We start from the raw sequence: 25,686 nt of genomic DNA on the forward strand, positions 1-25,686 counted from the left end.
AGAAGAGACAATACAAACCATAGAGTCCATAGAGTACATTATATTTAATAATTTAGGTACAAACAAAATAAGACCTGGCTGTATGGACTAAAGTCCTTTGCCTTTCCCATTAGGGATAAATTGAGAAAAAAAAATTTGGTACAAACAACAACATAGCATTATAGGAGTTGAATGAATAAAAATATTAAATAGCCTAAAATTGAGCCACAATTTTCAAAGGAAGTATTAATATACAATAACAATGGCATTTGGTAATAAAAACCCGAAATCTGTTTTAGAATATTATGTACACTTATATACCATGAAAAAATTAAGTAAAGAAAAGCATGGCAGAAAAATTAGAAAAGTAAGCTTAAATATGTGTTTTATCCGTAGTAGTCCGTCTCGTGGAGGTGCTGCACCTGGACGGTGAAGTGCACTATTAAGACTATGTATATTTGTCTTCGTACTACTGTTATTTTTGTCTTAATTGAATAATACTACAACTAGTTTTTGTTTAAATACAGAAAAACTTAATAACGGAAGCTACTATATCCTGGTTAAAATTGAATTCAAAGAAAAAGCAAATAATAACAACACGATTTCAAAGTCAACAACTTAAGTTAAAGAAAAAATTTGCAGAGAAGCTTAAAACTGTGGAACCAGTTTCGAAGAAAATATTGAGACAGGCTGAGGTAAATAACTCAATGTAAGTTTAACCTGGTAAGTATGCTATACAAATATTGGTTCCAAGATGGGCATTTGAAATCATTTGTGTTTATTATCAATAAAAGTAAATGCTTCTTCATATATTATGATTATTTTATTTGGGTCACTATGAATTAACCATATATATCAAAATTTCAAATTTAAATAACTTGTTAGTTATAGGTGTCTACAGGTAATTCTTAATATTTAGGCAATTAACTGATTGATATTGTAATTTTAAATTGAATCAACTAAGCATTCAACTATGCTATGTTATGTTGCGCCTCTAATTTTGTATCAATGATACTACAGCATTTAATTAATTAGAATAGATATTGAGACAAGCCCCTGGTTACAAATATTTTATAATAAAAGGATGAAAAATACTCAGAGCTGAAGGGTCTGTATACCATGAGCACTACTTTGAGACTACTATGTAGCAGTAGATATTATTTTTTAGCCAACTTACCTTATTAGTTGATTTAATTATTTAATTAATATAATATACATAATTCAATGAAAATTATTTTGCAGATCAAATTTATTGAATTCCTCTATTGAGGATGTTCCAAAATATATTGATAATGAGTGTGAAGATTTAACCAAATGCAATAAAAGCATAACATCAAATTCTTTGTAAGTATTAGTTAAAAATGTCACTTATATATAAAACTAGCGACCCGCTTCGCACGGGTGCAATGCTGATACTAAATACACTACAGAAAATCTGTAAATGTTGTATATAAAAATGTGGGTTATCCATAAGAGATATACCATCACGGACTCTTCTGTAGACCTTTTCAATGTGTACAATACTTAGTACATATTTTGATAAAACTCGTAGTGTTCAGCCTCCTTTGCAATGTAAGCGGAAAAAATGTAATTATTTACGACATCACATTAGAAACCTCAAAAATAACAGTACTTCTCCACTATTTAATGGATGTTATTATACATATAAACCTTCCTCTTGAATCACTCTATCTATTAAAAAAACCGCATCAAAATCCGTTGCGTAGTTTCAAATATTTAAGCATACAAAGGGACATAGGGACTATAGACATAGAGATAGCGACTTTGTTTTACACTATGTAGTGATTTATATGAATAAGTAAGTGAACTCCTTCATGAAAACTTCTGTTTTATTAATAAGCTAGATTTTGATTTTAGACAACCACCTATTTATGAGCCTGAAAAGCAAGAAAATGGCTTAATTCAACAACTTCCAGCTTTGATGCTTGAACCAACTCCACCTGCCTTTAGGTATTTAGCCTTTTGAATTTTTAATAATATTCTACTATACTATTAATATACTTAAGAAGTTTTTAAATCATCACATTTAGAGTATTGTTTTTATTTAAGGACAAATAAAGACTTTTATAATCTACTAAATAAAAGTTCTGAAAATATAATACCATGGGATGCACTTTCAAGAGGGGTAAAAGGTCAATATGAAAGAGCTGCCACAAGAATAAGAAGAAATTATATTCAATCTTACACAAGCTTCTTAGAAACTCTAACCCCTATTGAACTTTTTAATCATTATAAGAATGTGACTGATGTTTAATAAAATGTTTTTAGTTATGACTACTATTTATTAAATTAAAACCACTAAATATAAACAATATTATACTGGTAATAAATAAAATAATACTTGTTACATAATATAAACACACATCATATTTATTACAATAATGAGAAGGGTCTTATGACTAATAATAGCCTATAATTCTAAGATGTACATTTTTATGAATAAAATAATTTTTAAGAACCACAAAGTAGGCCTATGGCCATTCCAGCTGCAAATGAAGCTAAAAAGACATGGGACTCAGTAGCTCGATATTGGTCATCACCAACAAAATTGTTGTACCAGTTTTTAGCCTTTTTCTCTCTTTTTTTTAATAGTTCTTCAGCTTTATCCATCTTTCGATCAACAAATCGTTCAACCTGAAATTTAAATTAATATATTCCTAGCAATGAGCAAAATACAATAGAGCATGATTAAATAAATTTATACAAGAATTTCATTGTATACTTTAATTCCAGCCTATGTGCTCCCCAAGAAATTATGGGACTGAATTTCCAACTTTCTCACTTATCAGAGCATTAACAGAGCATGATCTGACCTTAAAACCTTCAACGCATGAATAATGGGGACTCTGACATCACCTGAGGTTCCACAACTAAGAGTTTCTGTGCCACACAAGACCACTATGTGCAACCACCCTTATTTCTGAACTAACTTGACTTAGGGCATTTCAGGAGAAGAGTGTAACAATTCTAAAGAGTGTCCACAGGCGGTGGTATTATTATTAATTTATATTACTTATAATATTGCCGCTTGTGGACACTGTCAAGGCAATATCAAGTAAGCCTCCAGCATGTTTGCCTTCTGTTACATAAAAAAATAAAATTGTTATATTTTTATTTACTAAATTAAACATTTATACATGCTATGCTATGGTAAAAAGAGACAGCTCAGAGTTAAGGTTAAATAAGACCAATATATTTTATAAATGTGGAACAGTACATCTACAATAGATAACAAAAAATTAATGCTTGACTGCATCCAAATATAATATATCTTAACTCACATTAACTAAACCAAAAAATCATGAAGATGCAATTCCGAAAAAGAATCCTCCTGCAAAGCCTGCTGAATAATATGAGTTAGCTTTGACAAATAAAAATACCTGTAACAAAAAGGATTTGTGTTCTTACCAAATTATAATTTTTTTTAAGATGCAGTCAAGCATTTAAATTTTAAATCAGTACTGACTTTTTCAAACCAATCTGGTGATTTTCCTGTAGCCTCTTTTTCAATTTTATCTGTAATTTTGTCAACTTTCTTGTTTATTTTATCCCAGTTAATGTCAACATAGCCCTTTTGACTAGCAATGTGCAATAGGATTACGCCACCTCCAAGACCAACAGCAGCTAACTTTCCTATTTTCATAGAAATAAACCCTGTTATCCTGCAAACATCACAAATTTACATTTGTGGAGATTAAGTGTTGATTCAATGACTAATCAATGATATGTCTTACCACCCTGACGCAGTTCCTAAAATTAGCTGCTTTGTTGCAGATGTTTTTCCAATGTCGGTAATAGCCTTTTCGATGAAATTTTTTGCATCATCGACAATTTTCTTGGCTTCTTCCGAAGTATCCTCAATTTTGGGTTTAGCCATTTTTCATATAATAAATACGGCTAAAGGTATATATTAAATGAAAGGCGATTCTTACACGACCAGTCACTATACAAGTTACACTAATGTGAAATGTCCACTTACTCTGTATTCTGATTTCTGACTGCTGTGGCCTGAGTTGTGAGTTGTGACTTGTGACTGACGTTTGACAGCGCTGCCAGTCCGGTCGCCTCTATATTATTTTACCGCATGCCAGAGATAAATAATCAGTATTTACTGAGAACTGTGAATACAAGATTTTAGAAAAAAAGCGCGGGAAACTTCGTTTATGGTAGACGTATTTTTCACGGTGGTGTAAATTTAATTTAATTTTAATAGTTAAAACGCAGAGGATAAGCTGGTAGTTTTAATTTTTGTATTATATGTAATCTTTATATTATATTTGTGTATAGTGTCACCGTGTAGTTGGTAAGTTTTGTAATTTTTGTAAATATTGTATGAACGAGCCCCCCGATTTAGGTCGGGGGGATGATGGCCATGTTGGCCTGAATCTCCCTGTGGGATCTAATGTATCTATTTATTCGCAAGATGAAATTGATAAAATTGATACGGATTGTTCGTTATCATCTCAGACAGGTGAAGGAAGTCGTAAACGAACACGTTATTTGCGCCTTTGTCGGCAGTGTACAAAAATAAAGAAAAAGAAAGGTGGTGGTTTAAGCGGTGATTACTGTCAGTGCGAGAGATTATGCAATGTGGAAGATGATTCAATATTAAAAAAAAAGGTTACTCCTAAACCTATATCTCAATCCACGTTATCTCTACACTCGCAAAATAATAATATTTCATATAATTCATCCTCTCAACCATCAACATTATCAACATCAATAACTTACAAGGAAAATTCAAATAACACGAAACCTACAGTAATAAATACAGAATTCAATATGATTGGCCGTAATGAATATGTTCCTACTGATGTTTCCCCTTATTTAATACATGTTCAACGTATACAAAGTTCACCTGACGACGGGACCGTTCTCCATCCTATAACTTTTGGGAATTTCTTAAAATTGAATAAGTTTGATAATATTATTCCGGGAAGTGTAAAGCGTATAGGAAGAAACAGGTGCGTAGTAGGTTTTTCCGATTATAAAGACGCCAATAATTTTCTTAGCAGTAATCTTTTGGCAGCAAAAAAGTTAAAAGCCTTCATTCCGACTTTCAGCGTAACAAGAATGGGGCTAGTTCGCGGGGTCCCTGTTGATTGGAGTGTTGAGGAAGTTCAACAAAATATATCCGTACCTATAGGCTGCGGCAATATACTAAAAATAAGACGTTTGAACCGTAAGGTGAAAACTAATGACTCGGTTTCTTGGAAACCATCTGAAACAGTAGTAATAACATTTGACGGTCAAGTTCTACCAAAAAGGGTTTTTATGTGTTATAATGCGCTTCCAGTAGATTTATATATATATCCAACCATCCAATGTTATAAATGTTGCCGTTACGGCCATACCCAAATGCAATGTCGATCCAAGACTCCAATATGTTACAAGTGTGGAGGTCAACATGCCGGTACGGCATGTGACAGGTCTCATGAAGATCCTCTATACTGTGTAATGTGTGAAGTCGAAGGGTCACATTCAGCAATAGATAAAGCATGTCCAGAGTTTGTGAGACAGACAGAAATTAAAGTAAAAATGGCTCAGAGCTGCATGTCTTATGCCGAAGCCACTAAATATTTTCCTTATATTAAACCTTCATACGCAGATGCATTAAATTCAACAACTCCAAAAGTACCAAAACCCGCATATTCTTCCACAATTAAGTCTCGTCATAGTTCCAATAATACCTCATACAAAAAAACAGTACTCTTAAAACCTCGATCTCCTCCTAAACCTCGGAATGGTTATGATTGTGTCGCTCATAAAAATATTCTTAAAGACTTTCAATTTCCAGAGTCTAAAAATGGCTGTGCTCTGGTTGACAATAATAAAGAGGAAGAAAAATCAGATTTGTTAGAAATGATACTGGTATTATTAAGTACTTTAATAAATTCAAACTTACTGAAACCGTCCCACGTTGCCTCTATTAATGAAAAAGTAAAATCAATTAATGTTATTAAAAATAATGGATTGCAAGATAATTCAGTGGAATTGCAGGAGTGTTATTCCAAAGAAACATGATTTAATATACTTGATTAACGAACATTCTCCTGTTGTTATCGCATTATCTGAGACATGGTTGAAGCCAGGATACCTATTTAGGATCCCTGGATATACTTGCTTGCGTGATGATAGATTTGATGGCCATGGTGGCGTAGCAATACTTGTCAAGAACTCGATTAATTTTTCTGAAATCGATTTTTCTTCATTAATCTCTAATGATGCCATTAATATTGTTGGCATCAAAATTGATAATTTTACTATAATTTCCATTTATCTCGCTCGTTCTTCTTTTGTTATTCTCAATAGTGTTAATAATTTTCTCAATTCACTTGGTCGTCCATTCCTTCTATTAGGTGACTTTAACTGTCATCACCAAATGTTTGGTTGTGGCACCACTGACTCCAATGGTGTACGTTTAGTTGAAATATTAGATTTACATAATTTATGTTTACTTAACACTGGCTCACCAACCAGACGGACAAAGCCTAATGAAAAGCTTAGCGCAGTTGACTTATCAATTTGTACACCAGATCTGGCTTCTTCTCATTCTTGGTACACCTCATCATCCACTTTTGGTAGTGATCATTTCCCGATTATCATATCCTCGTCTATTAGACGCATTCCCTATCAAAAACGACAACCCCGTGTAAAATATAAATTAAATAATGTTGATTGGCTTGCATTTAAAAACCTTGTCGAATCTAAAATAGAAGATTTGCCTGAATTAGTTAGCGGTAGTGAGACCAATTCTTCTAGAGCTTTGGCTGCATGTTTAATAGAATCTGCCGATCAGATTTTTTCTGTCAAACGAAATACACCTAATAAGATTCCTTTTCCTCCATGGTGGGATAAAGAATGTATAAGTGCTGTAAGAAGAAGAAAGGAAGCTGAGAGAGTTTATGCTGAGGACATGTCTAGTGAAAATTTAGATATTCTCAATGAAGTTGTTAGTACCACACATAGATTCCTTAGAGACAAAAAGCAGGAAGGCTGGAAAAAATTTTGTACTTCTTTGTCTCCTTCTACGTGCCCTTCAGAAGTTTGGCATAGTATCAAACGTTTTCGATCTGCTTTCAAAGAATCTTTGTCTTCATCTTCACTTCCCTCTTTTTTAACAAATGCCTTTTTAGACAGATTAGCGCCTCCAACAGCTGCAGAATCGATCAACTTTCCTTTGGAATCGCCGTTGACGGATGACCCATCCTCTTTAAACTCAACATTTTCATTACATGAATTGAAAGGTGTGCTTTTACATGTTAAAGATTCATCTCCTGGTTCGGATGGTATTATGTACTCATTTTTATCTCATCTTGGTGATAGTGCTTTAATGTATTTTTTAAATTTAATAAACTCAGTCATCGTCACAGGTAATATTCCTGAAACATGGAAGTCTCAAGAAGTTATAGCGATTAAAAAACCTAACAAACCTAATAATGATGTTGCCTCATATAGGCCTATTGCGTTGTCCTCTGTTTTAACCAAAATTGCTGAACATCTTGTGAAGAATCGATTAGAATGGTTTATTGAAAACAATAATTTAATAGCCAACAGTCAATATGGTTTCCGTAAGTCAAAATCTACAATTGACAATTTAGCTATATTAACCACCGATATTCGAATAGCTTTTTCACGTGATGAAGATATTGTAGCTGCCTTTTTGGACATCGCTGCCGCCTATGATAATGTGAACATTTCTATACTACAACGAAAATTATTAGAGCTGCAAGTTCCTACGTTATTAATACATTTCATCATCAATTTACTATCCTGCAGATACATATCATTAATTGTTCAAAAGGAAGGTAATAGTACTGAGTTAAAGCGTACAGTTTTTAAAGGCCTTCCCCAAGGTTCTGTACTTAGCCCACTTTTATATAACATTTACACATATGATTTAGAATCATCTGTAAATTCCCATGTAAATGTGCTGCAATATGCAGATGATCTTCTTTTTTATTCCGTAAAGAAATCTATTGATAAGGCTTGCAAGTCTATGTCTAGTTCATTTAATTGTCTTAATGTCTGGTTGGTTAAAAATGGCTTAGATCTCTCAGTGTCCAAAAGTTCAATTGTCGTATTTTCCAAAAAACGTACAACTCCTGTCATAAATGTGACCTTCAATGGTGAACCTTTGCCACTACAAACAAAAATTAAATTTTTAGGAGTAATATTAGATTCAAAACTGTGTGGACTTGCCCATTATGAACATGTTGATATGAAATGTGCTCAGCTGCTTAATATCATGAAATGCCTCTCAGGTGTATGGTGGGGTGCTCATCCGTTTTCTATGAAACTTGTGTATAACGCTCTTGTAAGATCTGTCCTAGATTATGGAACATTTCTATTAGACGGTGGAAGTGTCTTGGGAAGCCAAAAACTTGATGTCATTCAGTCAAAAGCTTTAAGAATTGTGACAGGAGTGATGAAATCTAGCCCAACCAATGCTTTACAAGTAGAATGCTGTGATCCTCCTTTAAAATTAAGAAGACAATTTCTAAGTGATCGATTCTTGTTCAAATCAATGCAGTTTTCTAACCATCCTCTACATGAAAAACTGCATAAATTGAACAATATTATTTATACATCCCGTTACTGGCGTCACAAATCGTTACCATGTCTAATAATAAGTTTTCGTAAATTTTTAACAATACACAGCCGCATTTATCGATCTCCATCATTACCCATTTTTATGACACCGTTCAATTCTTTAATTCTAGCTCCGGATATAAGATATAATATAGGCGTCAGTAAGCAAGATATTCTGGAGACAAATATTCGTTTTATGAGTAGAGTTGAGGAACAAAATTGGAATGGCTGGGATTATATTTTTACAGACGCCTCTAAAATCTCTGTTGATGATTGTGTTGGAGTTGGCCTAGTTCATTGGCAACATAAAATAGTACAAAAAATTAAACTTCCTCCTGAAGCCTCGGTTTTTACCGGAGAATGTTTTTCTCTTTTAAAAGCTTTAGAACTAATTATTTTATTGAAATCTAAAAGAACAATCATATTCTCAGACTCAAAAAGTGCACTTCAAACTATTGAAAAGTTTCCTTTTCATATGAAACCTTGTTATCCTATTATTTGCGAAATACGTGACAAGCTTTTCATATGTTCTCAAAGAAATTACGCCATTATCTTTGCATGGATTCCAAGTCACTGTGGTATCAAAGGAAATGAGAAAGCCGATCAGCTTGCCAAGGAAGCTATAAAGGACGGAGATATAGTCCCATACATGAATTATTGTCATGATTTAGCTGCTCTTCCCAAAACCCATCTTTGGGAGTCATGGAATAATGTTTGGTTGAAAAGCAGCGAGATCAAGGGCAAATATTATGCTGAAATTCAACCCAGGATCCCCAGTAAACCATGGTTGTTTAAAGTGAAAAGTTCTAAAATTGTCACTTCTATTATTTCCAGAATGCGTTTAGGACATGTTTGTACTCCTCATCATTTAGCAAGGATTCGTGTTGTTGACAGTAATATTTGTGAGTGTGGAGAAGATATTGGTGACCTCGACCATATTTTCTTTGCTTGTTCCCAGTATGACCGCACCTCCTTTCTGAATTCCTTACAATTACTACACGTTCCGTTTCCGACTAAAATCTCCTGCCTTTTACATTATCCTTTATTGTATTATAATGCATTATCTTCTTTCATAATCAATAATAATATTAAGATTTAAATATTTATTATAATATATATTTAAACAAGTAAATATTATCCTTTTAACTAGCCCTATCCCTTTGGTTTTTTGATGTATTTCTTAATTTTTTCTCGCGTTTAGTTTCCCTAGCTTTTACTTGAAACTGGCATAAAGTTATAACTATTGCCATATATCCAAAAAAAAAAAAAAAAAAAAAAAAAAAAAAAGATTTTTCAAAATTTTAATTATAATTTGAAAAATCGTTATAAATGTGTATGCCTTATTATTTTCCTTATTTGTAATAAGTAACAATTTAATGTACTTATGTGTCAAGGCAAACTACGTATAGCTCTGCGGGGACTGCGTACCTCGAAACAGTAAATTATAAAACGCCAGTCGACAATAGTTTGGACTCAAAAATGTGTATCCAATTATACAAACTTCCAATAGGAATAACTATACTCCGGACGCGGAGCACGAAGAATTTCGTATAATGACCCGTCATCTTATGTCTTATTATTATTAAACATATTGCCGTTGCGCTCACACAGATGCAGTGACCGCCGTATTCAGAGATTGTAAACCTTTTAGTCATAACCATTTGTTTGTTTTGTTATAAGTAGTAATTCCTTTTTTAACGCTGAAATAAAAGATCATTCCGTGCTGGGATTCGCTTGTGAGTAGTTTCGTTTTTGAGGTTAAGTTTGTTGTGCGTGGTGTTTGTGTGTTTGGTCGTTGAATTTATTTGCTGTTATTATTAATTATAACGGTAAGAAGTTTAAATGGAACCAACCCCGTCTACGTCCCGTACTTTCAAGGAGTTTGTGTCTCCGCGTAAGAAACGCAAAATTTCTTCAAAAAACAATACTACATTTAAGATGGTCGACGTGAAAAAATTACTTCAAGATGGATTAAATAGTATCACTATTGAAAAATGGTAACTCAAATTCTAAACTACCGTTTTTAATATTCGTACTTTTAAAAAAAATGTTTTTAACCACTGGCAGTAGGCCCAAAGGTCATTGTACGAAATTCTTCGTGCTCCGCGTCCGTAGTACCTATACCAGTAAAACGTTTCAAACATACAAACCAAACTTAGAATAAGAATTTTAGCAGAGAGACAAGGTAGTCTCTTACTTCTAATTAGGTAGATTTTTAAAATTTAATAACTTAAACATAACATTAACACAAAATAAAACTCTAATATAACATCAAAAATAAACTTTAAACTTCCTATACTACTATCCAAAATTTAAAATTATACTGTTTTACGTAGTACGACTTTGATTCGTTTGAATGTATCAACACACAATGGTTGTGTCCTCACGATGCATACCTTCACTGTACGTAGAAAAAAGAAGTGTGTACTAACTTGCCCATTCTTCTCCACACGAAACCTTTTGGCAGGGACAACCAGAATCATCTTTATATTTTATTAAACGCTCAAAAGTGACATTTTAGGTGGTCTAATTGGAATAAATAATTTAACTTTTGACCAAGCTAATTACAAAATCTGTTCTAATTTTTATAACAATTCTAATCTAATTTTTCAAATATGAAGAGTTTGCTGGAACAGTTAAATAACATATGTAATACCGTTATTTATATGTTCAACATATACTATAACTGTATGAACATACTTGTGGGAAACCTCACAAACCTACTAAAATATAATTCATTGTTTTAATTTTAAAATACTTTCTAGGTTAAAGAGAATAGAATAAAATATATTTAACCCTACGAGATCGAAGAACTTTTCAATGTGCCAATTAACTTACCATGTTTTAAAACCTATTCATATTTATGTTGAAAATAACCAAAATTATCAATCTACTGACCGCTTCGGGACGAAATTGTTGTTCTCAGAAGGACTAACTTTCAATTTACGCCTTTTGCATATTAATAACACACTTTAACAAATTTTAAGCATGCGTTAGTTTGTATGTGTGTCTCTTAAAACTTGACATATTTAACTTTATTTTGTCGTAAGTGACTTTTCTTTGTTTGAATTATTAAACAAATACCGCTAGCTTATTAGTTAACGCATACTTCCTATAAGTCTTAAATAACTTCTCATTCAAGAAAAGTGCCTACCAATTCTCAAAAGGCGACGTACGGGCACGTGATTATCTGTGGCCTAGAAGCAGAGTAGCAGGGCAGTGTCAAATCGTTTCCTTCTTAAAAAGGGACTTTATTTAAAAGGCGTCTAGACAAACCTAATATAAACTATATAGCTACATTTTAAATATTTCGTTTTATATATCAGGCGTTGAATCATCGTAAGGTCATTATCGCGTATTGTTTTAGCTTTTTTAAGATCGCAGTTTAGCCTCTTGGGTCAAGAAACCGGATTCGTCATCCGTTACGATGAATGTGTGCCAATATAATGTATACCAATGCACAAGCTAAATTATTCAATTAATACATGAGGTATAAATACTAAAAACAATAAAGCATTATTCCTTATAAAATCATATATTACTTTAAATCATTTTCGGCCCGGTTTTTTCGTGTATTCTACCAGTCTCTTGCAAATTCTTCATAATTAATAACACACCTAAACCTTCTTTAGATGTACTTACTGTGGAGATAAAAACTACAAAAATATACGCCGCCTGGTTTTCCTTTTCTAATAACTAAGAATTCTTTATCGCTAGTACTTATTTATTATACTTAATTGAAAAAAAATCAATATTTTTATGAATTGTATTATTCTCCTCTGCGGTTTTGATTCTTTAAATTAAGATAGGTATTTTTGAAATAAATAAAGAGAGAAAATAAATGTAAACAATCACAGCATTTATTTAGTTATATGATACTATCTAGATAGAAAACATGTTTTCAGGCAATGATCAATATTATATTCATATAACTAGTCTGGACATAAGTTCTATTAAATGAAAATACAATTTTTTTCAACATTTTAATTACTTTGAATTCGGACAAGATGTTATTTTAAAAACTTCTTTCGATTTTGCGCAATTTCAGATATTATTTTTTGTTAATTATCAAATTACAATATGGAATGAGATGTTAAAGGAAATAGGAAGCAGTAATCACCGTGCACAAAGTGGGTATGGATAATGGGGCCGTCGGTCATATACCAGACACATCAAAAGCTTGGCAACAGCCGTAGGCATATCGTACTATCAACAAATACAACAACACTTCGCCTGTTGAAGAGCAGATAAGATCGGGGCGGCTATTAATGCTATTAAGGCCAGAATTCGTCGAAACCCTATTAGGAAGCAAAAAAATGTTATCGCGAGGAATGAAGATACCAGCTAGGACCATAGGCTGTGTCTCGTAATAATAAACAAGACCTGAAGTTCGGTGTTTACTGTCGATATACACATACAGGAGATGCCATAAGTCAATATTTACAATTTTAAAGAGTGGATAAATTAAAACGCCCTCTGTCACGATACGCAGGGGAAAAGCACATAAATATCCTCTTTACCGATGAAAATAATATCACGATTAAAAGACACTTCTGAAAGCAAAATGATAAAATGTACACTCTTAGTTCTAAAGAAGCCGCTGAATTGGTCGAAAAGGTACAAAGTGGTCATCATCCTGGTCAGTGATGGGTTTGGTGGGGCGTGTCTAATCAAGGAGTCACAACGTCAGCAAAAGTGTATCAAGAAAAAGGACTCCAAACTTCAGCCAAAGTGTATCAAGATACAGTCTTGAATCATATTGTGAAACCTCTCGGCCATTAAGGGTTGTATAAAGACCAAGATTGGCCATTTAGAATAAAATATTTTTTTGACGTGACTTTAAAAACTGTAAGTATAAATTTTAATACTATTAAATTACTTCAATAAAAAAAAATACATTTTCGTTTGTAACCGAACTTATGGATGGATTAGGTATTTCATTGGGGCTCCGCGCCAGCATGTCTCTCAATTCAGCGAGTTTTTCGATTTAATATAAGTATGTTTAATTATATGAATTCGTAATACTTATCAATCATTTTTATAAGTTAAAACAAACTGTTGTACAAATATATTTATAAAACTGTATTTAAAAAAAATACCATCATATTGATTTATACTATCGAAATTTGACGGATTGTAAAATGTAAAGACAACACCAGAAAACATTACGTTTAAAATACCTATCAAAAGAAAAAAAAATTGTTTAAATAATTCGTAATAATAACATAATAGCTTATTGTGATTTATAAACTCATTCAAGACAACTAACTCAAGACAAACTTTGACGATATGAACAACGCACGTTCTAAAATATTGTCCTGCTTTTCTGCAAATAATTTACAATTAAATGCCACATAAACAAAATGCATAAGATTTACTTTACCTAATGGTAAAACTACAACTATAGAGCTTAAACTAAACAATGAAAAACTAAATTTAATTGATTCTACGGTATTTCTGGGCATTACAATAGACCAAAAACTTCAATGGCGTCAGCACTCAGCATTTCACTAACTTTCTGACAAGCTTAGTTCTGCGGCATACGCTATTAAAAATTAGGCAACTCACATACGAGAAACTTCCAGAATAGTATATTTTAGTTACTTTCACAGCGTTATGTCGTTAACAGAATTCTTATAAGATTATAGTTGTACGTTTGTGATGTTGTGTAATGCCGCCACACTTGTAGCCGTTGCTATTTAGGTAAAGCACGGCGTACAAACTTTTAGTTTTAAGAAAATGTATGCGTGGATGTATTTTTCGTGATTTACCGAACTATTGAATACAAGATTACATTTATAACTAACAAATGTAGTTGTAAAATTAAGATGATTAATCTTCGACTATATAAATAAACCATAGAAAAAAACATGAGACCTTGTTCGTGGTTTTATTCGTTAATTCACAAACAGAAAAATATTTCTATGAAACAAAATTTATTATGTTTGTGTTTGTTCTACAATTATAAGGTTTATTTTTTTTAACTTTTATCAAAGGACCTACAGTCAAATTAAGAAGATGACTAGTCAACCATTAATGTATTTTTTCATCTTATAACATAAATCGCTTGCCCCGGGGAAAGTCGTAAATGCAAAAATCTATATTGTTCAGGAAAAACAAAAGAACGTTATGCTTTTATTATTAGGATACTAACAAAATTACATATACAATTATACATATAAAATAAAATCTTTTTTTCCTATTCGCAGATTTAAAAATGGTTGGTATGTATTTAGTGTAAACAGTTAAAAAAATACTAAAATATGTAGGTACATTACACTATTTAATCTAATTAAACTGAAGAGCAGAAACGCTTCTGCTTTTCTCTTCTATATTATATATTTTTTTAGGTATAGTAAATTGTTTCAACTACTTCAACAAGGGAAATCTACTTTGTTCCCGGGGGCAAGCAAAATAAATTAATATAATATAATAAAATACAATAAATGTACTTCAAACTTGCATCTCAAGTTTTTTTGTTTGTTTCAATATATTTTGTTTGGTGAAAATATTCAATATTGCTCGGCAATCGGGATATAATTCAAATTTAGTTCTTAGAATACCCCTTTTCAATCTTTTTGCAATTACTTGTTCTTTGGACATCATTTCTAAAGCTTGTGTTTCTGTGAGCTGAGGTAACTCAAAGGCTGGAATTTTTAGTTCACACCTATGTACACCATCAACCTGAAAAGTAATACTATTAAACTTTTGAACTACTACTTACAATCATTAGTAATCATTTTTTATTAAATTAATTTATCTTATATATATTTCAAGTTAAAAAAGCCTCCAAGTTACTTACTTTACATTGGAAAGATAATGGAAAGTCAATGTCAACGATGGGCCACTTCTGTTTTAAAACATGTGCATCCCATGAGAAATGTGTTTGGGATCCAATTCTATTGGGAGCAGATATTAGGCCAGCCCAAAGTTCTGAACAAAAGTGTGGTGTTACTGGGGAAAGCATTATTATTAAGCTGGCTAGAGCTAACTCAAATTCTTTGCTTTTTGCTATAACCTCAGGTGGGACATTGTTCTGTAACATAATTTTTTTTCAATATTTTGGGTTTTCCTTATATTTTGAAGAATTTATCAACCTTATATCACTATACATGTTGATTGTCAATTTTGTCAATCTTAATTATCATATTATAAGAAATGTTATAAAACTGATTATATCATTGTTCTGACTCCATCAGTTTTTTAAACATAACTAAAATAACATAGAATATGTATAATTTACACCATAATTATATAGTACATTTCATTGTTGACATTTAATAGTTTTCTTTCCCTGAAAATTAATGCAAAATAATTAATTTAACTTACCCTTAAAGTATTTGTTAAGCTTTGTAATTGAGATATTCCAACACTTAATTTTTGAGTGTATTTAAAATGGTATGTTGTTGTTGCAATAAAAAAATTTCTTGACTCTCGCAATTTACCCTCAATCTCCTGAAATTTTTCAGGTTGCAGGTTACTGATTTTAAATAAATCTGGATTATTTCGATGAGCCAGAAATTCCCGTAATGTTATCCAAAGCCGATGTTGCCAATTTAAAACTCCTGGTAATGCTAGAAAATGACAATTTTATTTAGTATGTTGAGAACTAAACCTTTAAGGTACAATTGTCAAAAGTGTAAATTCACTCTTACTTGCATCAGACCAATGTCTTGTTGTACCAGGTGGCACATCAGCGATGACCAAAAGTCGTGTTGTATCACATCCATATGTTGTTAATAATCTCATGGGATTCTCACCATTATGTTTAGATTTACTCATTTTTTCCCATTGTACTGAAATAGCTTCACCTGAACCTTTTTCTATATATGTTTTACCAACTATTTCTACATTTTCTTTCGGGATATACTTTCCTGAAGATTTTACTTTATATGATTGACCCATTACCATGCCTTGGACTAGCAGTTTTTTAAAGGGTTCTTTTGAAGGTGTCCATCCAAGAGAGTGCAGAAAATAACTCATGAATCTAGCATAATATAAATGCAGTACTGCATGTTCTTTGCCACCAATATAGCAGTGAACAGGCATTTTACCAGTCAATTTATTCTTTTCAAATGGTACATTCTCATCTGATGAGTCTAAAAATCGATAGAAATACCATGATGAATCAACAAATGTGTCCATGGTGTCAGTTTCTCTATATGCATTTCCATTACAGTTTGGGCATCTACAATTTACCCAAGCATCAAATTTAGACAATGTGAATATATTATTTACATGAGAGCAATTTTCTGGTAATTTTACTGGTAGTTGATCATATGGAACTGGTACAGTGCCACATTTACTGCAATGTATAATAGGTATTGGTGTTCCCCAATATCTTTGTCTTGATATTAACCAGTCTTTCAGTTTAGAACTGACAAAATAACCACCACAATTTTTACTTTTTGCTATCTCTATTGCTTTTTTATTTTCATAGTCAATATTTATGCTTATTGCTTGTTCTAAAGGAATATTTAGCGCTTCAGATATTTTTTTATCTTCAGAATCAATTGCTGGACAAGCTAAATATACTTCTCTCTCCTCTGGATAAAGTATACTATCACAGACATAAATTTTAATTTCTTTATTTGTTATTGGATTGTAGCACACTAAATTTTCTTTTTCTACCAAAGTGAGATCTTGTAAAATAATATGATTATTTTTTACTGTAATATACTGAGCTTGTAAGTATTTATACGGATCTGGAGACCATATGTCTAGAGGTCTCTTTTCCCCTTTTACATCAACCTGAAAAGTGACTACTGCACCATTGCACTCACCAATCCAGTGTTTTTGCAAATTTATTATATCATTCCAGTTTTCTAAATAATTTTTATCTAGACCATTGTATAAATCTTGAGCATACTTTGTTGTTTTAATAAACCATTGGGTAAGTCTCTTTTTTTCCACCTTTGCACCAGATCTCCACGAACAACCATTTTCATCTACTTGTTCATCTGCTAAAACAGTCTTGTCCACTGGATCCCAATTAACATTAGCCTGGAAAGTATTAAACTTAAAAAATGAATATATAACAAACTGCTTGGTAAACTTAGAATAATAAACATTGAATTTTGAAAATTAGGCTACATAAAATAGACCATTTTATGCATTTGCAAGGCTGTTCAGTTCAGTTAATTTTAATCTTATAGTATAATGCTGTAAATCTGATACCCTTATTAACTTCATATTCAGATTTATAAGCTGTTACAATTAAACAAGACATTTACCTTACTACGATATGCTAAACCCTTCTCATATAACTTTAAGAATATATATTGAGTCCATTTATAATAACTTGGATCACATGTTGAAATTTCTTTACTCCAGTCAAAGTTATACCCAAGATCAATCAATTGTTTTTTCATGGAATCTATGTTAGACTTAGTCCAAACTTGAGGTGGAATACCACGTTCAATAGCTGCATTTTCTGCAGGAAGGCCAAATGCATCCCATCCAATTGGATGAATAACATTATATCCACTCAGTTTATAAAATCTTGATATAGTGTCTGATATAGAATATACTCTTACATGACCCATATGTAAGTTTCCAGATGGGTAAGGGAACATGGGAAGAATGTACATATAATTTTCCACTTCCTTTTCTTCATTTTTTGAAACTAAATTGGACCAGTGACTTTCGATCTTCAATTTTATTTCAGAAGAAATATTACTATCCTGAATAATAAAATATGTTATGAATAGCTGACAAGTTCTTAATTCAAGCCATGATTATTTTTAACTAACCCAAAGGCCGAGGCTGCTTTTGTTTCTGACCAAACCTTTGACGCAAGACCCATGCGTGATACAATGTCGAATATAATTCTTCAACATAATTAAAAAGGTTTCTACTGGATTTAAAAGTTTATTTGGTACATAATTTTATTGTCAATAGATTTATTTTCATATTTTTTTTAATTGCAGGTATCTGATGAGAATTGAGAATACATTGGCGAGTATATTATGTACATTATAATTACCTTATTGATAATTGATATTGTCGTGAGCCGTCAGTGTAAAAATTCAAATGCTAAATGTCAAAACTAAATTTGTATGAAAATTAATGTCGATTCGAACTATCATTTAGCCTTTCCACATAGATTTTAGCGTTATGGCATCTTGATTAAACCCCCAGATATAAAAATTACGTTTGAATATGGCACAGTTCAAGTAAGGAGGTACAATTAAAGGAAGTTGCAAGTAAAACTATTATGGGATGTTCTATATTTTTATAAATCACAACCCATTTTTATCTTTGTTAAATTGATATATTTCTTCACAAACAACGGTAGTGTCTTAGTGTCCTGTATTTATATTGCCACATACATCAAAATCGTTTAGAAAATACTACACCATATAGTATGTACATTTTAGTGCGTATCTACGATACGCTACACTATCAACAAAAATGTCAAATTATCAAATTCGGATGCTTGTTGCCTTTGACCCTTAAAAACAATTTAATAAAGTTTGTTTGCGAATACATTTATTAAAGTTTCGGCTTTATCTTGTCATAATAGTGATTAGATCATTCACTCAATTTTATTGTTGTTTATAAAGAAATGTAATCATATTTTATTCCTTTATTTTTAATAATCAATTTTTGTTGTTCTTTTGCGTAAGTTGTATTGTGTACCTAATTGATGTGGACGGTAGAAATCCCATATAGATCGAAATGAAGAAATCTTTGGCTGATGTAATGGCAGTAAATAAACAATCTAAAACATTTGTAACTAAAATATATGTAATATTGTATGTTTGACGCATATGGCATATTATCTTAATCTTAAAGTATTCGCCCAAAGAAATATTTAAAATACATCGGGTTTTACATATTTTCCTAATAGTTATTTAACTAAGGTAAATATAATAGTAATAAGTAAGAAACTGTCTTTATATGTCTCGTTTTCCCTGACATATTAGTGTGCTACTACCCTGTATGAAACAATTTAATACCCCAAATGTTGGGATTTCATGCAACGTTTTTATTTATTGTGTTATAAACATCTCTTCATCTATTATACACTACTTGATATTTTATTTTTATCAAAAAAAAAAATGTCGACAAAGGCAGAATAGGCTAGCCTGGAAAAGTTTTGACAACAAACGTAATAAATAAAATTGTTTTTAAAAAGGGTTTATCTTCTTTTTACACGTACCGCCATCTGCGTTAGAAAATCTTCATATTGCTAGTTATCATAGACAAAATCATTTTGCGATAGGCGTCCAATGAACACCAAACCAGTTCGTATGAAAATTGTCATGAGAATGAGTCAGCTAACTAATGAGTAATGCTTAGCTCCCGTGTAACTCTTTGTATGACTCGAAAAGTATGGGTTTGAGTTGAAAATTTTTTGACTTCCTACATATTTGTACAGTACTGTTAAGTAACCTTGACTAAGCCTCCTTATACTATGTTAGCCATCTGTGAGACTGTCAGACTGAGTTATACTCCTCCAAAGAGTATATAGATATCGTCACTCTATGGTATTTGGTAGGTATCTATATTCTTTACGAAGAAAATGAAACCATATAAATTTAAATCATAAATTTAGAAATTAATAGAAAATAAAAATTAAACTCGAATAGAAAACTTGTACCGGTAAATATTATATGATACACACTTTGTTTCGAAAATGCTAATTTAATGACAGAGTTTTAGCGGAATGATCGTGGAGTTACAATAATAAGAAAATGCTAAGATAATCGATGTAAATATTTATAGAGAAAGTTAGAATGCAAGCAAAGAAACGTTACATTCTTCTTACACTATCTATAATAGTAATATTGTATTGCTGCATTGGGGGATTTCGTATGAAGACTGAAAGTTTTCAAAAGAATTATCGCACTGACCTGCCCGCCTTTGCAACTATAGAAGAACTTTACAAAGCTCCGTCGCCTCTTAAACGCAATCCAGATTCAAAAAGAAAGTCATGTCGAATGGAATCCTGTTTTAATTATGCTAAATGTGGAAGTGATCCCAAAGTTTATGTATATCCAACAGATGGTCCTGTTAGTGCCACTTATCGAAAAGTCCTGTCAGTAATTCGAGAATCCAAATATGCAACGCGGGATCCATCGGAGGCATGTTTATTTGTACCGGCAGTGGACACACTTGATGCAGACCCTTTATCCTCAGAACATGTGGCAGATGTTGCATCACGACTATCACGTTTACCACATTGGAAAAATGGACGTAATCACTTAATTTTTAATTTATATGCTGGTACTTGGCCAGATTATTCAGAAGGATCTTTGGGATTTGATCCAGGCGAAGCTATCTTGGCTCGAGCCAGTGTCTCAGAAGCACTATTTAGAGAGGGATTTGATATATCATTACCACTATTTCATAAGGAGCATCCTGAGAGAGGTGGTACACCTCCTGCTGCAACTGCAAATCCCTTTCCTGCACCACGGCGACATTTACTTGCATTTAAAGGTAAACGCTATGTACATGGTATTGGCAGTGAAACAAGAAATTCATTATGGCATCTTCATGATGGTAATAATCTTATATTGGTTACTACATGTAGACATGGAAAATCTTGGAAAGATCTTAGAGATGAAAGGTGTGATGAAGACAATAAAGAATATGATAAGTAAGTATATCCACAACATTAAAGTGAAACTTTATTTATATATATTATATTAAATTATTTTTGTCATATAGGTAACAAATTGTACACTTATTAAAAAACATCAAAAAATAAATTACATTATATGCTTCTAATTTTACATTTACTGCCAATTCTCAAATCAAGGTTGAAGAACTTGCAATAAATTCTCCACAACTCTTTTTAATCATTAAAATAATATAACTGTATTCTAGAAATCTAGAAAAAAATATGATTCTATCAATAAAGTTTACTTATATGTTACTTGCTAAATATGTAGTTTTTTTAAATATTTTTTTTACAAAGTTAAATTCATAATTTAATTTCCTTTAGATTTGATTATGAACAACTATTGGCTAATTCCACATTTTGCCTTGTGGCTAGAGGAAGACGTCTTGGTTCATATAGATTTTTGGAAGCTTTAGCCGCTGGTTGTGTACCTGTGCTTCTTAGTAATGGATGGAGACTACCATTTGATGAACGAATTGACTGGAAGCGTGCAGTTATTTGGGCTGATGAACGTCTCTTATTACAGGTTATTAAAATAAATAAACTTAACTGTCATTAGAGTCAAGAAACATTAATCTTAAGACAAAATACCACTTTAATACAGGTTAAGAAAAATACAGAATAAGTGATGTAATTTAAAAAAAATATTGTACGTAATAACCCAGAAATAAATATTAACATAATATGTAATTGCTTCCAATAAAAACATTTTTTTAGGTACCTGAGTTAGTAAGATCTGTACCACCAGAGCGTGTGCTTGCTTTAAGACAACAGACCCAGCTGTTATGGGAACAATATTTTTCTTCAATTGAAAAAATTGTTTTTACAACTATTGAGGTATTATTATTTTATTACTTATTATAATATATTATTGATTTATTATATGTATAGTTATAAAAAATCTGTAAATATCAGAATACAAAATGTGTCAGATGACAAGACAACAAGCCCATACACTAAGCACAATATTTAATGCAATACCATGTGTAAACATATAACCTACCTGTACATTAAGATATTGCTTTTGTTATATAATACACTATGTAAATTTATTTGTTGTTTGGGTAAAATTCTTATTTATATTTTTACAATACATTATTCTTGATTTAAATAAAATGCTAGATACTTTAAGAACAAGTAAACAAATTTTTATAGATGTCGATACATAAAACAACAGTAATTTATCTACCCATATTTACGAATTATACACATATTCATTAAAAACTATTACAAGATTATTAAGTAACATAATAATTTAAATATGAACCATATCATTTTTTGAAGATTATATTGGAACGGATAATGGCACATCGAACATCCCGACATCGAGAAGCATTAATATGGAACACACCTCCGGGAGCATTGGGAACATTAGCAAACTATGGTGATTCCCGGGCTCATCTGCCTTTGGGTGTGTCTGCCCCTGAGCCTCCTCTTGCCCCATCTTCATCCCCGATGCCTCTTCCAGCCCCATCAGTGCCTTTAATTGCTCCACCGTCTACTCCCGGTAAAACATTTACAGCTCTCTTGTATGTTCAAGCTACATCACCTGCCTTACATAAATTACTCGCGAATATTGCTAGTAGTGAATTCTGTGAGAAGGTACATTATCGAACTTTCTAGTAACATATTTATCTAATTATAAAAATTCTGTGTACAAATAAAATGTATTCGTAGGTTGTATTGGTGTGGGATAGTGAGCGTGCAGCGCCTTCGTTAAAATCATTAATGCGAATGGCCGGCGACGTACGAGATCCTTTACCTGTCACAGTAGTTGACGCTACCACGCACTATCCAGGGTGAGAAAACTAGCTATGTATGTTATAATACTTTATGGTACTATATACAGATATCATGACTGTAATATGGTTATTATGAATTGTAACATGGGGAATCTTTATTTGGCCTCATGTTATTTCTCTTAAAACTTATGTTTTTTGTAATGACGATGACCAAATATCGCCCTTGATCTCCAAAATAGTCTATATGGTCACCAACGATTATAATTACGGCTTTCGTCGTGGTCGTTCTGCTGGTGACTTTCTTGTATACCTTACACATAGATGGGCAGAGGCAATTGAATCCAATCCACTGCTCTCGAAGCTTCCAGCCTACGGGCATCTCGTGAAATTATGCTTTCTGGCTCATCGGAGCATGAAGGTCGTCATCGAATTTCAACAATTCGTATTCAACGCAGAGCGGTTCGAATTTACCGAGAGAGTGGAGAGTGTTGAGAGAAGTTGTTCGGATTAATCACCTGCAGCTGAGTTTCATCATCGGATGTCGAGGCAAAATACGAAATTCCATCCGTATCACTTCGACGTCCGCCGTCTGCGTTTTTCAAGACAGTTTTTACCGCGAACCGCCACTATGTAGAAGCAGGTGCTCACTGAAGTATTTACTAACCAATTTGGGACTTTGGGTTCTTATTTGCGAGCGCTCTGGCATTGAAAGTGGGCGGCGTTATCAAGTGATAACTTAACATCAGGGGAGCCTCCTGCCCGTTTGACCCTATTCTATAAAAACTAAAAACATTTTATGTAATATTTTAGTAAACTTAAAATAAATATCATATCTTGCTTGATGTAATAATACAATACATTTTTTTTTAAAAGACCTTGTGTTTTATATTGCGAGACCACTTAATAAAATATGTGGTCATACAATATGAATTACAGTTTATATTTATAGTTTTGAGTGGATTGTTCTTAAAAAATATATATTTAAAGGGAAGGAGTATCAGCTAGGTGGCAGCCACTATGGGCGATTCCAACAGCTGCAGTGTTTTCACTGGACGGCGACGCCCCTCTTTTGGCTGAAGAATTGGATTTTGCCTTTCGGGTATGGAAACAATTCCCTGAACGAATTGTTGGTTACCCAGCGAGAAATCACTTTTGGGACGAATCTAAGGTACGTGTATTATTTCCATTTGTTTCCTTATATTTTTATTTTATAAAACGGCAAACCAGTTAACGGAAGAATTATAAAATAAACAGTTATGGAAGAGTAGTCTTTTTTTGAGGTCGTATCCTTTAGGGAAGACCTCCGCTGGGTGCCACTCCACAGTTTCCTAGTTCGCAAAACGAAATGAAAAACTTAGTTTCAAGTTGGTACGGATGAAATCTTGAAATTATAATTCGCCGGTCATGAAAACAGGGCTGTAGGGATCAATATCAACAATTTTTCTTCTACTCTTTCCTTCAGTACTCTTTGTAGATTACGCGCGGAGAGGAATGTTTCCTCGTAGAGTGAGAGCATCAACTCCATTGGAGAATTGGAGAACATTGGAGATTTACAATCCCTGAATTTGGTCAAAAGGCTGGTATCTGGGCACACCGACGTAGAGATGTGAGCATTATTCCACATGAGGTCGTACTTGACCCTTGTTGAACTACATGCTTTGTACTTACCGAAGTGAAATACTTCTCATCAATTTTTTATACAAGTGTATGGTTTATAAAATACTTTCGCGTTTGGAACAGGGTGCATGGGGCTACAGCAGTAAATGGGGTGGTTCCTACTCTATGGTGCTACCAGGGGCAGCACTGGTGCATCGGGCGGCATTAGCTCAATTCGCAGAAGCCCCACCCGCCTTAAGACTGGCCGTGCGGCGCGCTCACAACTGCGAAGACATCCTCCTTAATTGTCTCGTAGCCCATCTGACGCGCCGTCCGCCCCTTAAGCTCGCCCAACGCAGGCGGTATAAGACATCTCATCATCGATACAAGTACGTACTTTATTCCGAGATTCAATTGCGATTAAAAAACTCAAATACATTAATCTACTAATACATTTTGTTGTAAAGCTTATAGACATGTAGAGCACACATTTTTAGTGACTTTAGCTGATTTATCTGTATTATTTAATTTAAGTAGGTAATTAAGCATAGTACATTAGAGATTTTGAATGAAATATATTTTTTAATCTATTTTAGGACTTCTTGGACCGATCCCGAACATTTCGTCCAGCGACAGTCGTGTTTGAACACTTTCGCCGCCGCCTGGGGTTATATGCCGCTTGTTCGTTCCGTATTAAGACTGGATCCTATACTTTTTAAAGATCCAGTCTCCACCCTTAGAAAGAAGTATAGAAAAATGGAATTAGTCACATCATAGTCTATGTTTCATGTACACCACATGTTTTATGCCAGTAATAGAAATTAAAATTGTTCGAAAGTAAATAATACATATTTTTATCTCAGACCTATTTTAATAATATACACTTACGTTATTTATGTTTTATTTGTTTTTTATTTAGTTTTTAAATCTAGTAAGTATAAACCCTTCCTCCCTTCTACAATAAAAGCTTAACTAACGCTTTATTATGGTTAAATTAATACATAGTTATACTATTTAGACATAGACATATTATTTGAAATATCATTTAAAACCAAGCAGTTCTGCATCCGTTAATTGCTTAAAAGGTCCTTCTGTCGTAATTTGAATTTATTAAATTTTTGTTCGCAA

At 32.6% G+C, this 25,686-nt stretch overlaps 5 protein-coding genes across 7 annotated transcripts; 3 read left to right on the forward strand and 2 right to left on the reverse strand.

The window, feature by feature from the left end:
- Window positions 1-69: 69 nt before the first annotated feature.
- LOC111003270 lies at window positions 70-2,274 on the forward strand. 3 transcript variants are annotated; one of them, XR_002600577.2, is made up of 5 exons: window positions 70-431; window positions 507-688; window positions 1,222-1,323; window positions 1,858-1,950; window positions 2,050-2,274. XR_002600577.2 is itself a non-coding variant. In XM_022273688.2 (5 exons), the coding sequence occupies exons 1-5, from the start codon at window positions 242-244 to the stop codon at window positions 2,252-2,254; spliced, it is 687 nt and encodes a 228-aa protein (XP_022129380.2). In that variant the 5' UTR covers window positions 70-241; the 3' UTR covers window positions 2,255-2,274. The 3 variants fall into 3 exon arrangements, 1 of the variants encoding a protein (XP_022129380.2); XR_006750366.1 differs by having other exon boundaries at window positions 70-346; window positions 507-702; XM_022273688.2 differs by having other exon boundaries at window positions 70-346.
- A 70-nt stretch (window positions 2,275-2,344) lies between these two features.
- On the reverse strand, window positions 2,345-4,010 carry LOC111003271 (FUN14 domain-containing protein 1). Its single transcript, XM_022273690.2, has 3 exons — window positions 3,735-4,010; window positions 3,467-3,662; window positions 2,345-2,634 (listed from the first exon to the last, which is right to left on the reverse strand). The coding sequence occupies exons 1-3, from the start codon at window positions 3,875-3,877 to the stop codon at window positions 2,452-2,454; spliced, it is 522 nt and encodes a 173-aa protein (XP_022129382.1). The 5' UTR covers window positions 3,878-4,010; the 3' UTR covers window positions 2,345-2,451.
- Window positions 4,011-7,728: 3,718 nt separating this feature from the next.
- LOC123689266 lies at window positions 7,729-9,692 on the forward strand. The gene has a single exon (XM_045628590.1). The coding sequence runs from the start codon at window positions 8,000-8,002 to the stop codon at window positions 9,689-9,691; it is 1,692 nt and encodes a 563-aa protein (XP_045484546.1). The 5' UTR covers window positions 7,729-7,999; the 3' UTR covers window position 9,692.
- A 5,332-nt stretch (window positions 9,693-15,024) lies between these two features.
- LOC111003239 (probable leucine--tRNA ligase, mitochondrial) lies at window positions 15,025-18,629 on the reverse strand. Its single transcript, XM_022273644.2, has 6 exons — window positions 18,345-18,629; window positions 17,826-18,275; window positions 16,248-17,595; window positions 15,922-16,166; window positions 15,395-15,628; window positions 15,025-15,276 (listed from the first exon to the last, which is right to left on the reverse strand). Exons 1-6 carry the CDS (start codon window positions 18,429-18,431, stop codon window positions 15,046-15,048), a joined length of 2,595 nt encoding a protein of 864 aa, XP_022129336.2. The 5' UTR covers window positions 18,432-18,629; the 3' UTR covers window positions 15,025-15,045.
- A 1,466-nt stretch (window positions 18,630-20,095) lies between these two features.
- On the forward strand, window positions 20,096-25,459 carry LOC111003256 (exostosin-1). The gene is made up of 8 exons (XM_022273668.2): window positions 20,096-21,196; window positions 21,545-21,746; window positions 21,938-22,057; window positions 22,505-22,822; window positions 22,898-23,019; window positions 23,950-24,130; window positions 24,703-24,947; window positions 25,155-25,459. The coding sequence occupies exons 1-8, from the start codon at window positions 20,334-20,336 to the stop codon at window positions 25,333-25,335; spliced, it is 2,232 nt and encodes a 743-aa protein (XP_022129360.1). The 5' UTR covers window positions 20,096-20,333; the 3' UTR covers window positions 25,336-25,459.
- Window positions 25,460-25,686: the final 227 nt, after the last annotated feature.

Source organism: Pieris rapae, chromosome 1 (genome assembly GCF_905147795.1).
Source record: "Pieris rapae chromosome 1, ilPieRapa1.1, whole genome shotgun sequence".
Taxonomy (NCBI): Eukaryota; Metazoa; Arthropoda; class Insecta; order Lepidoptera; family Pieridae; genus Pieris; species Pieris rapae.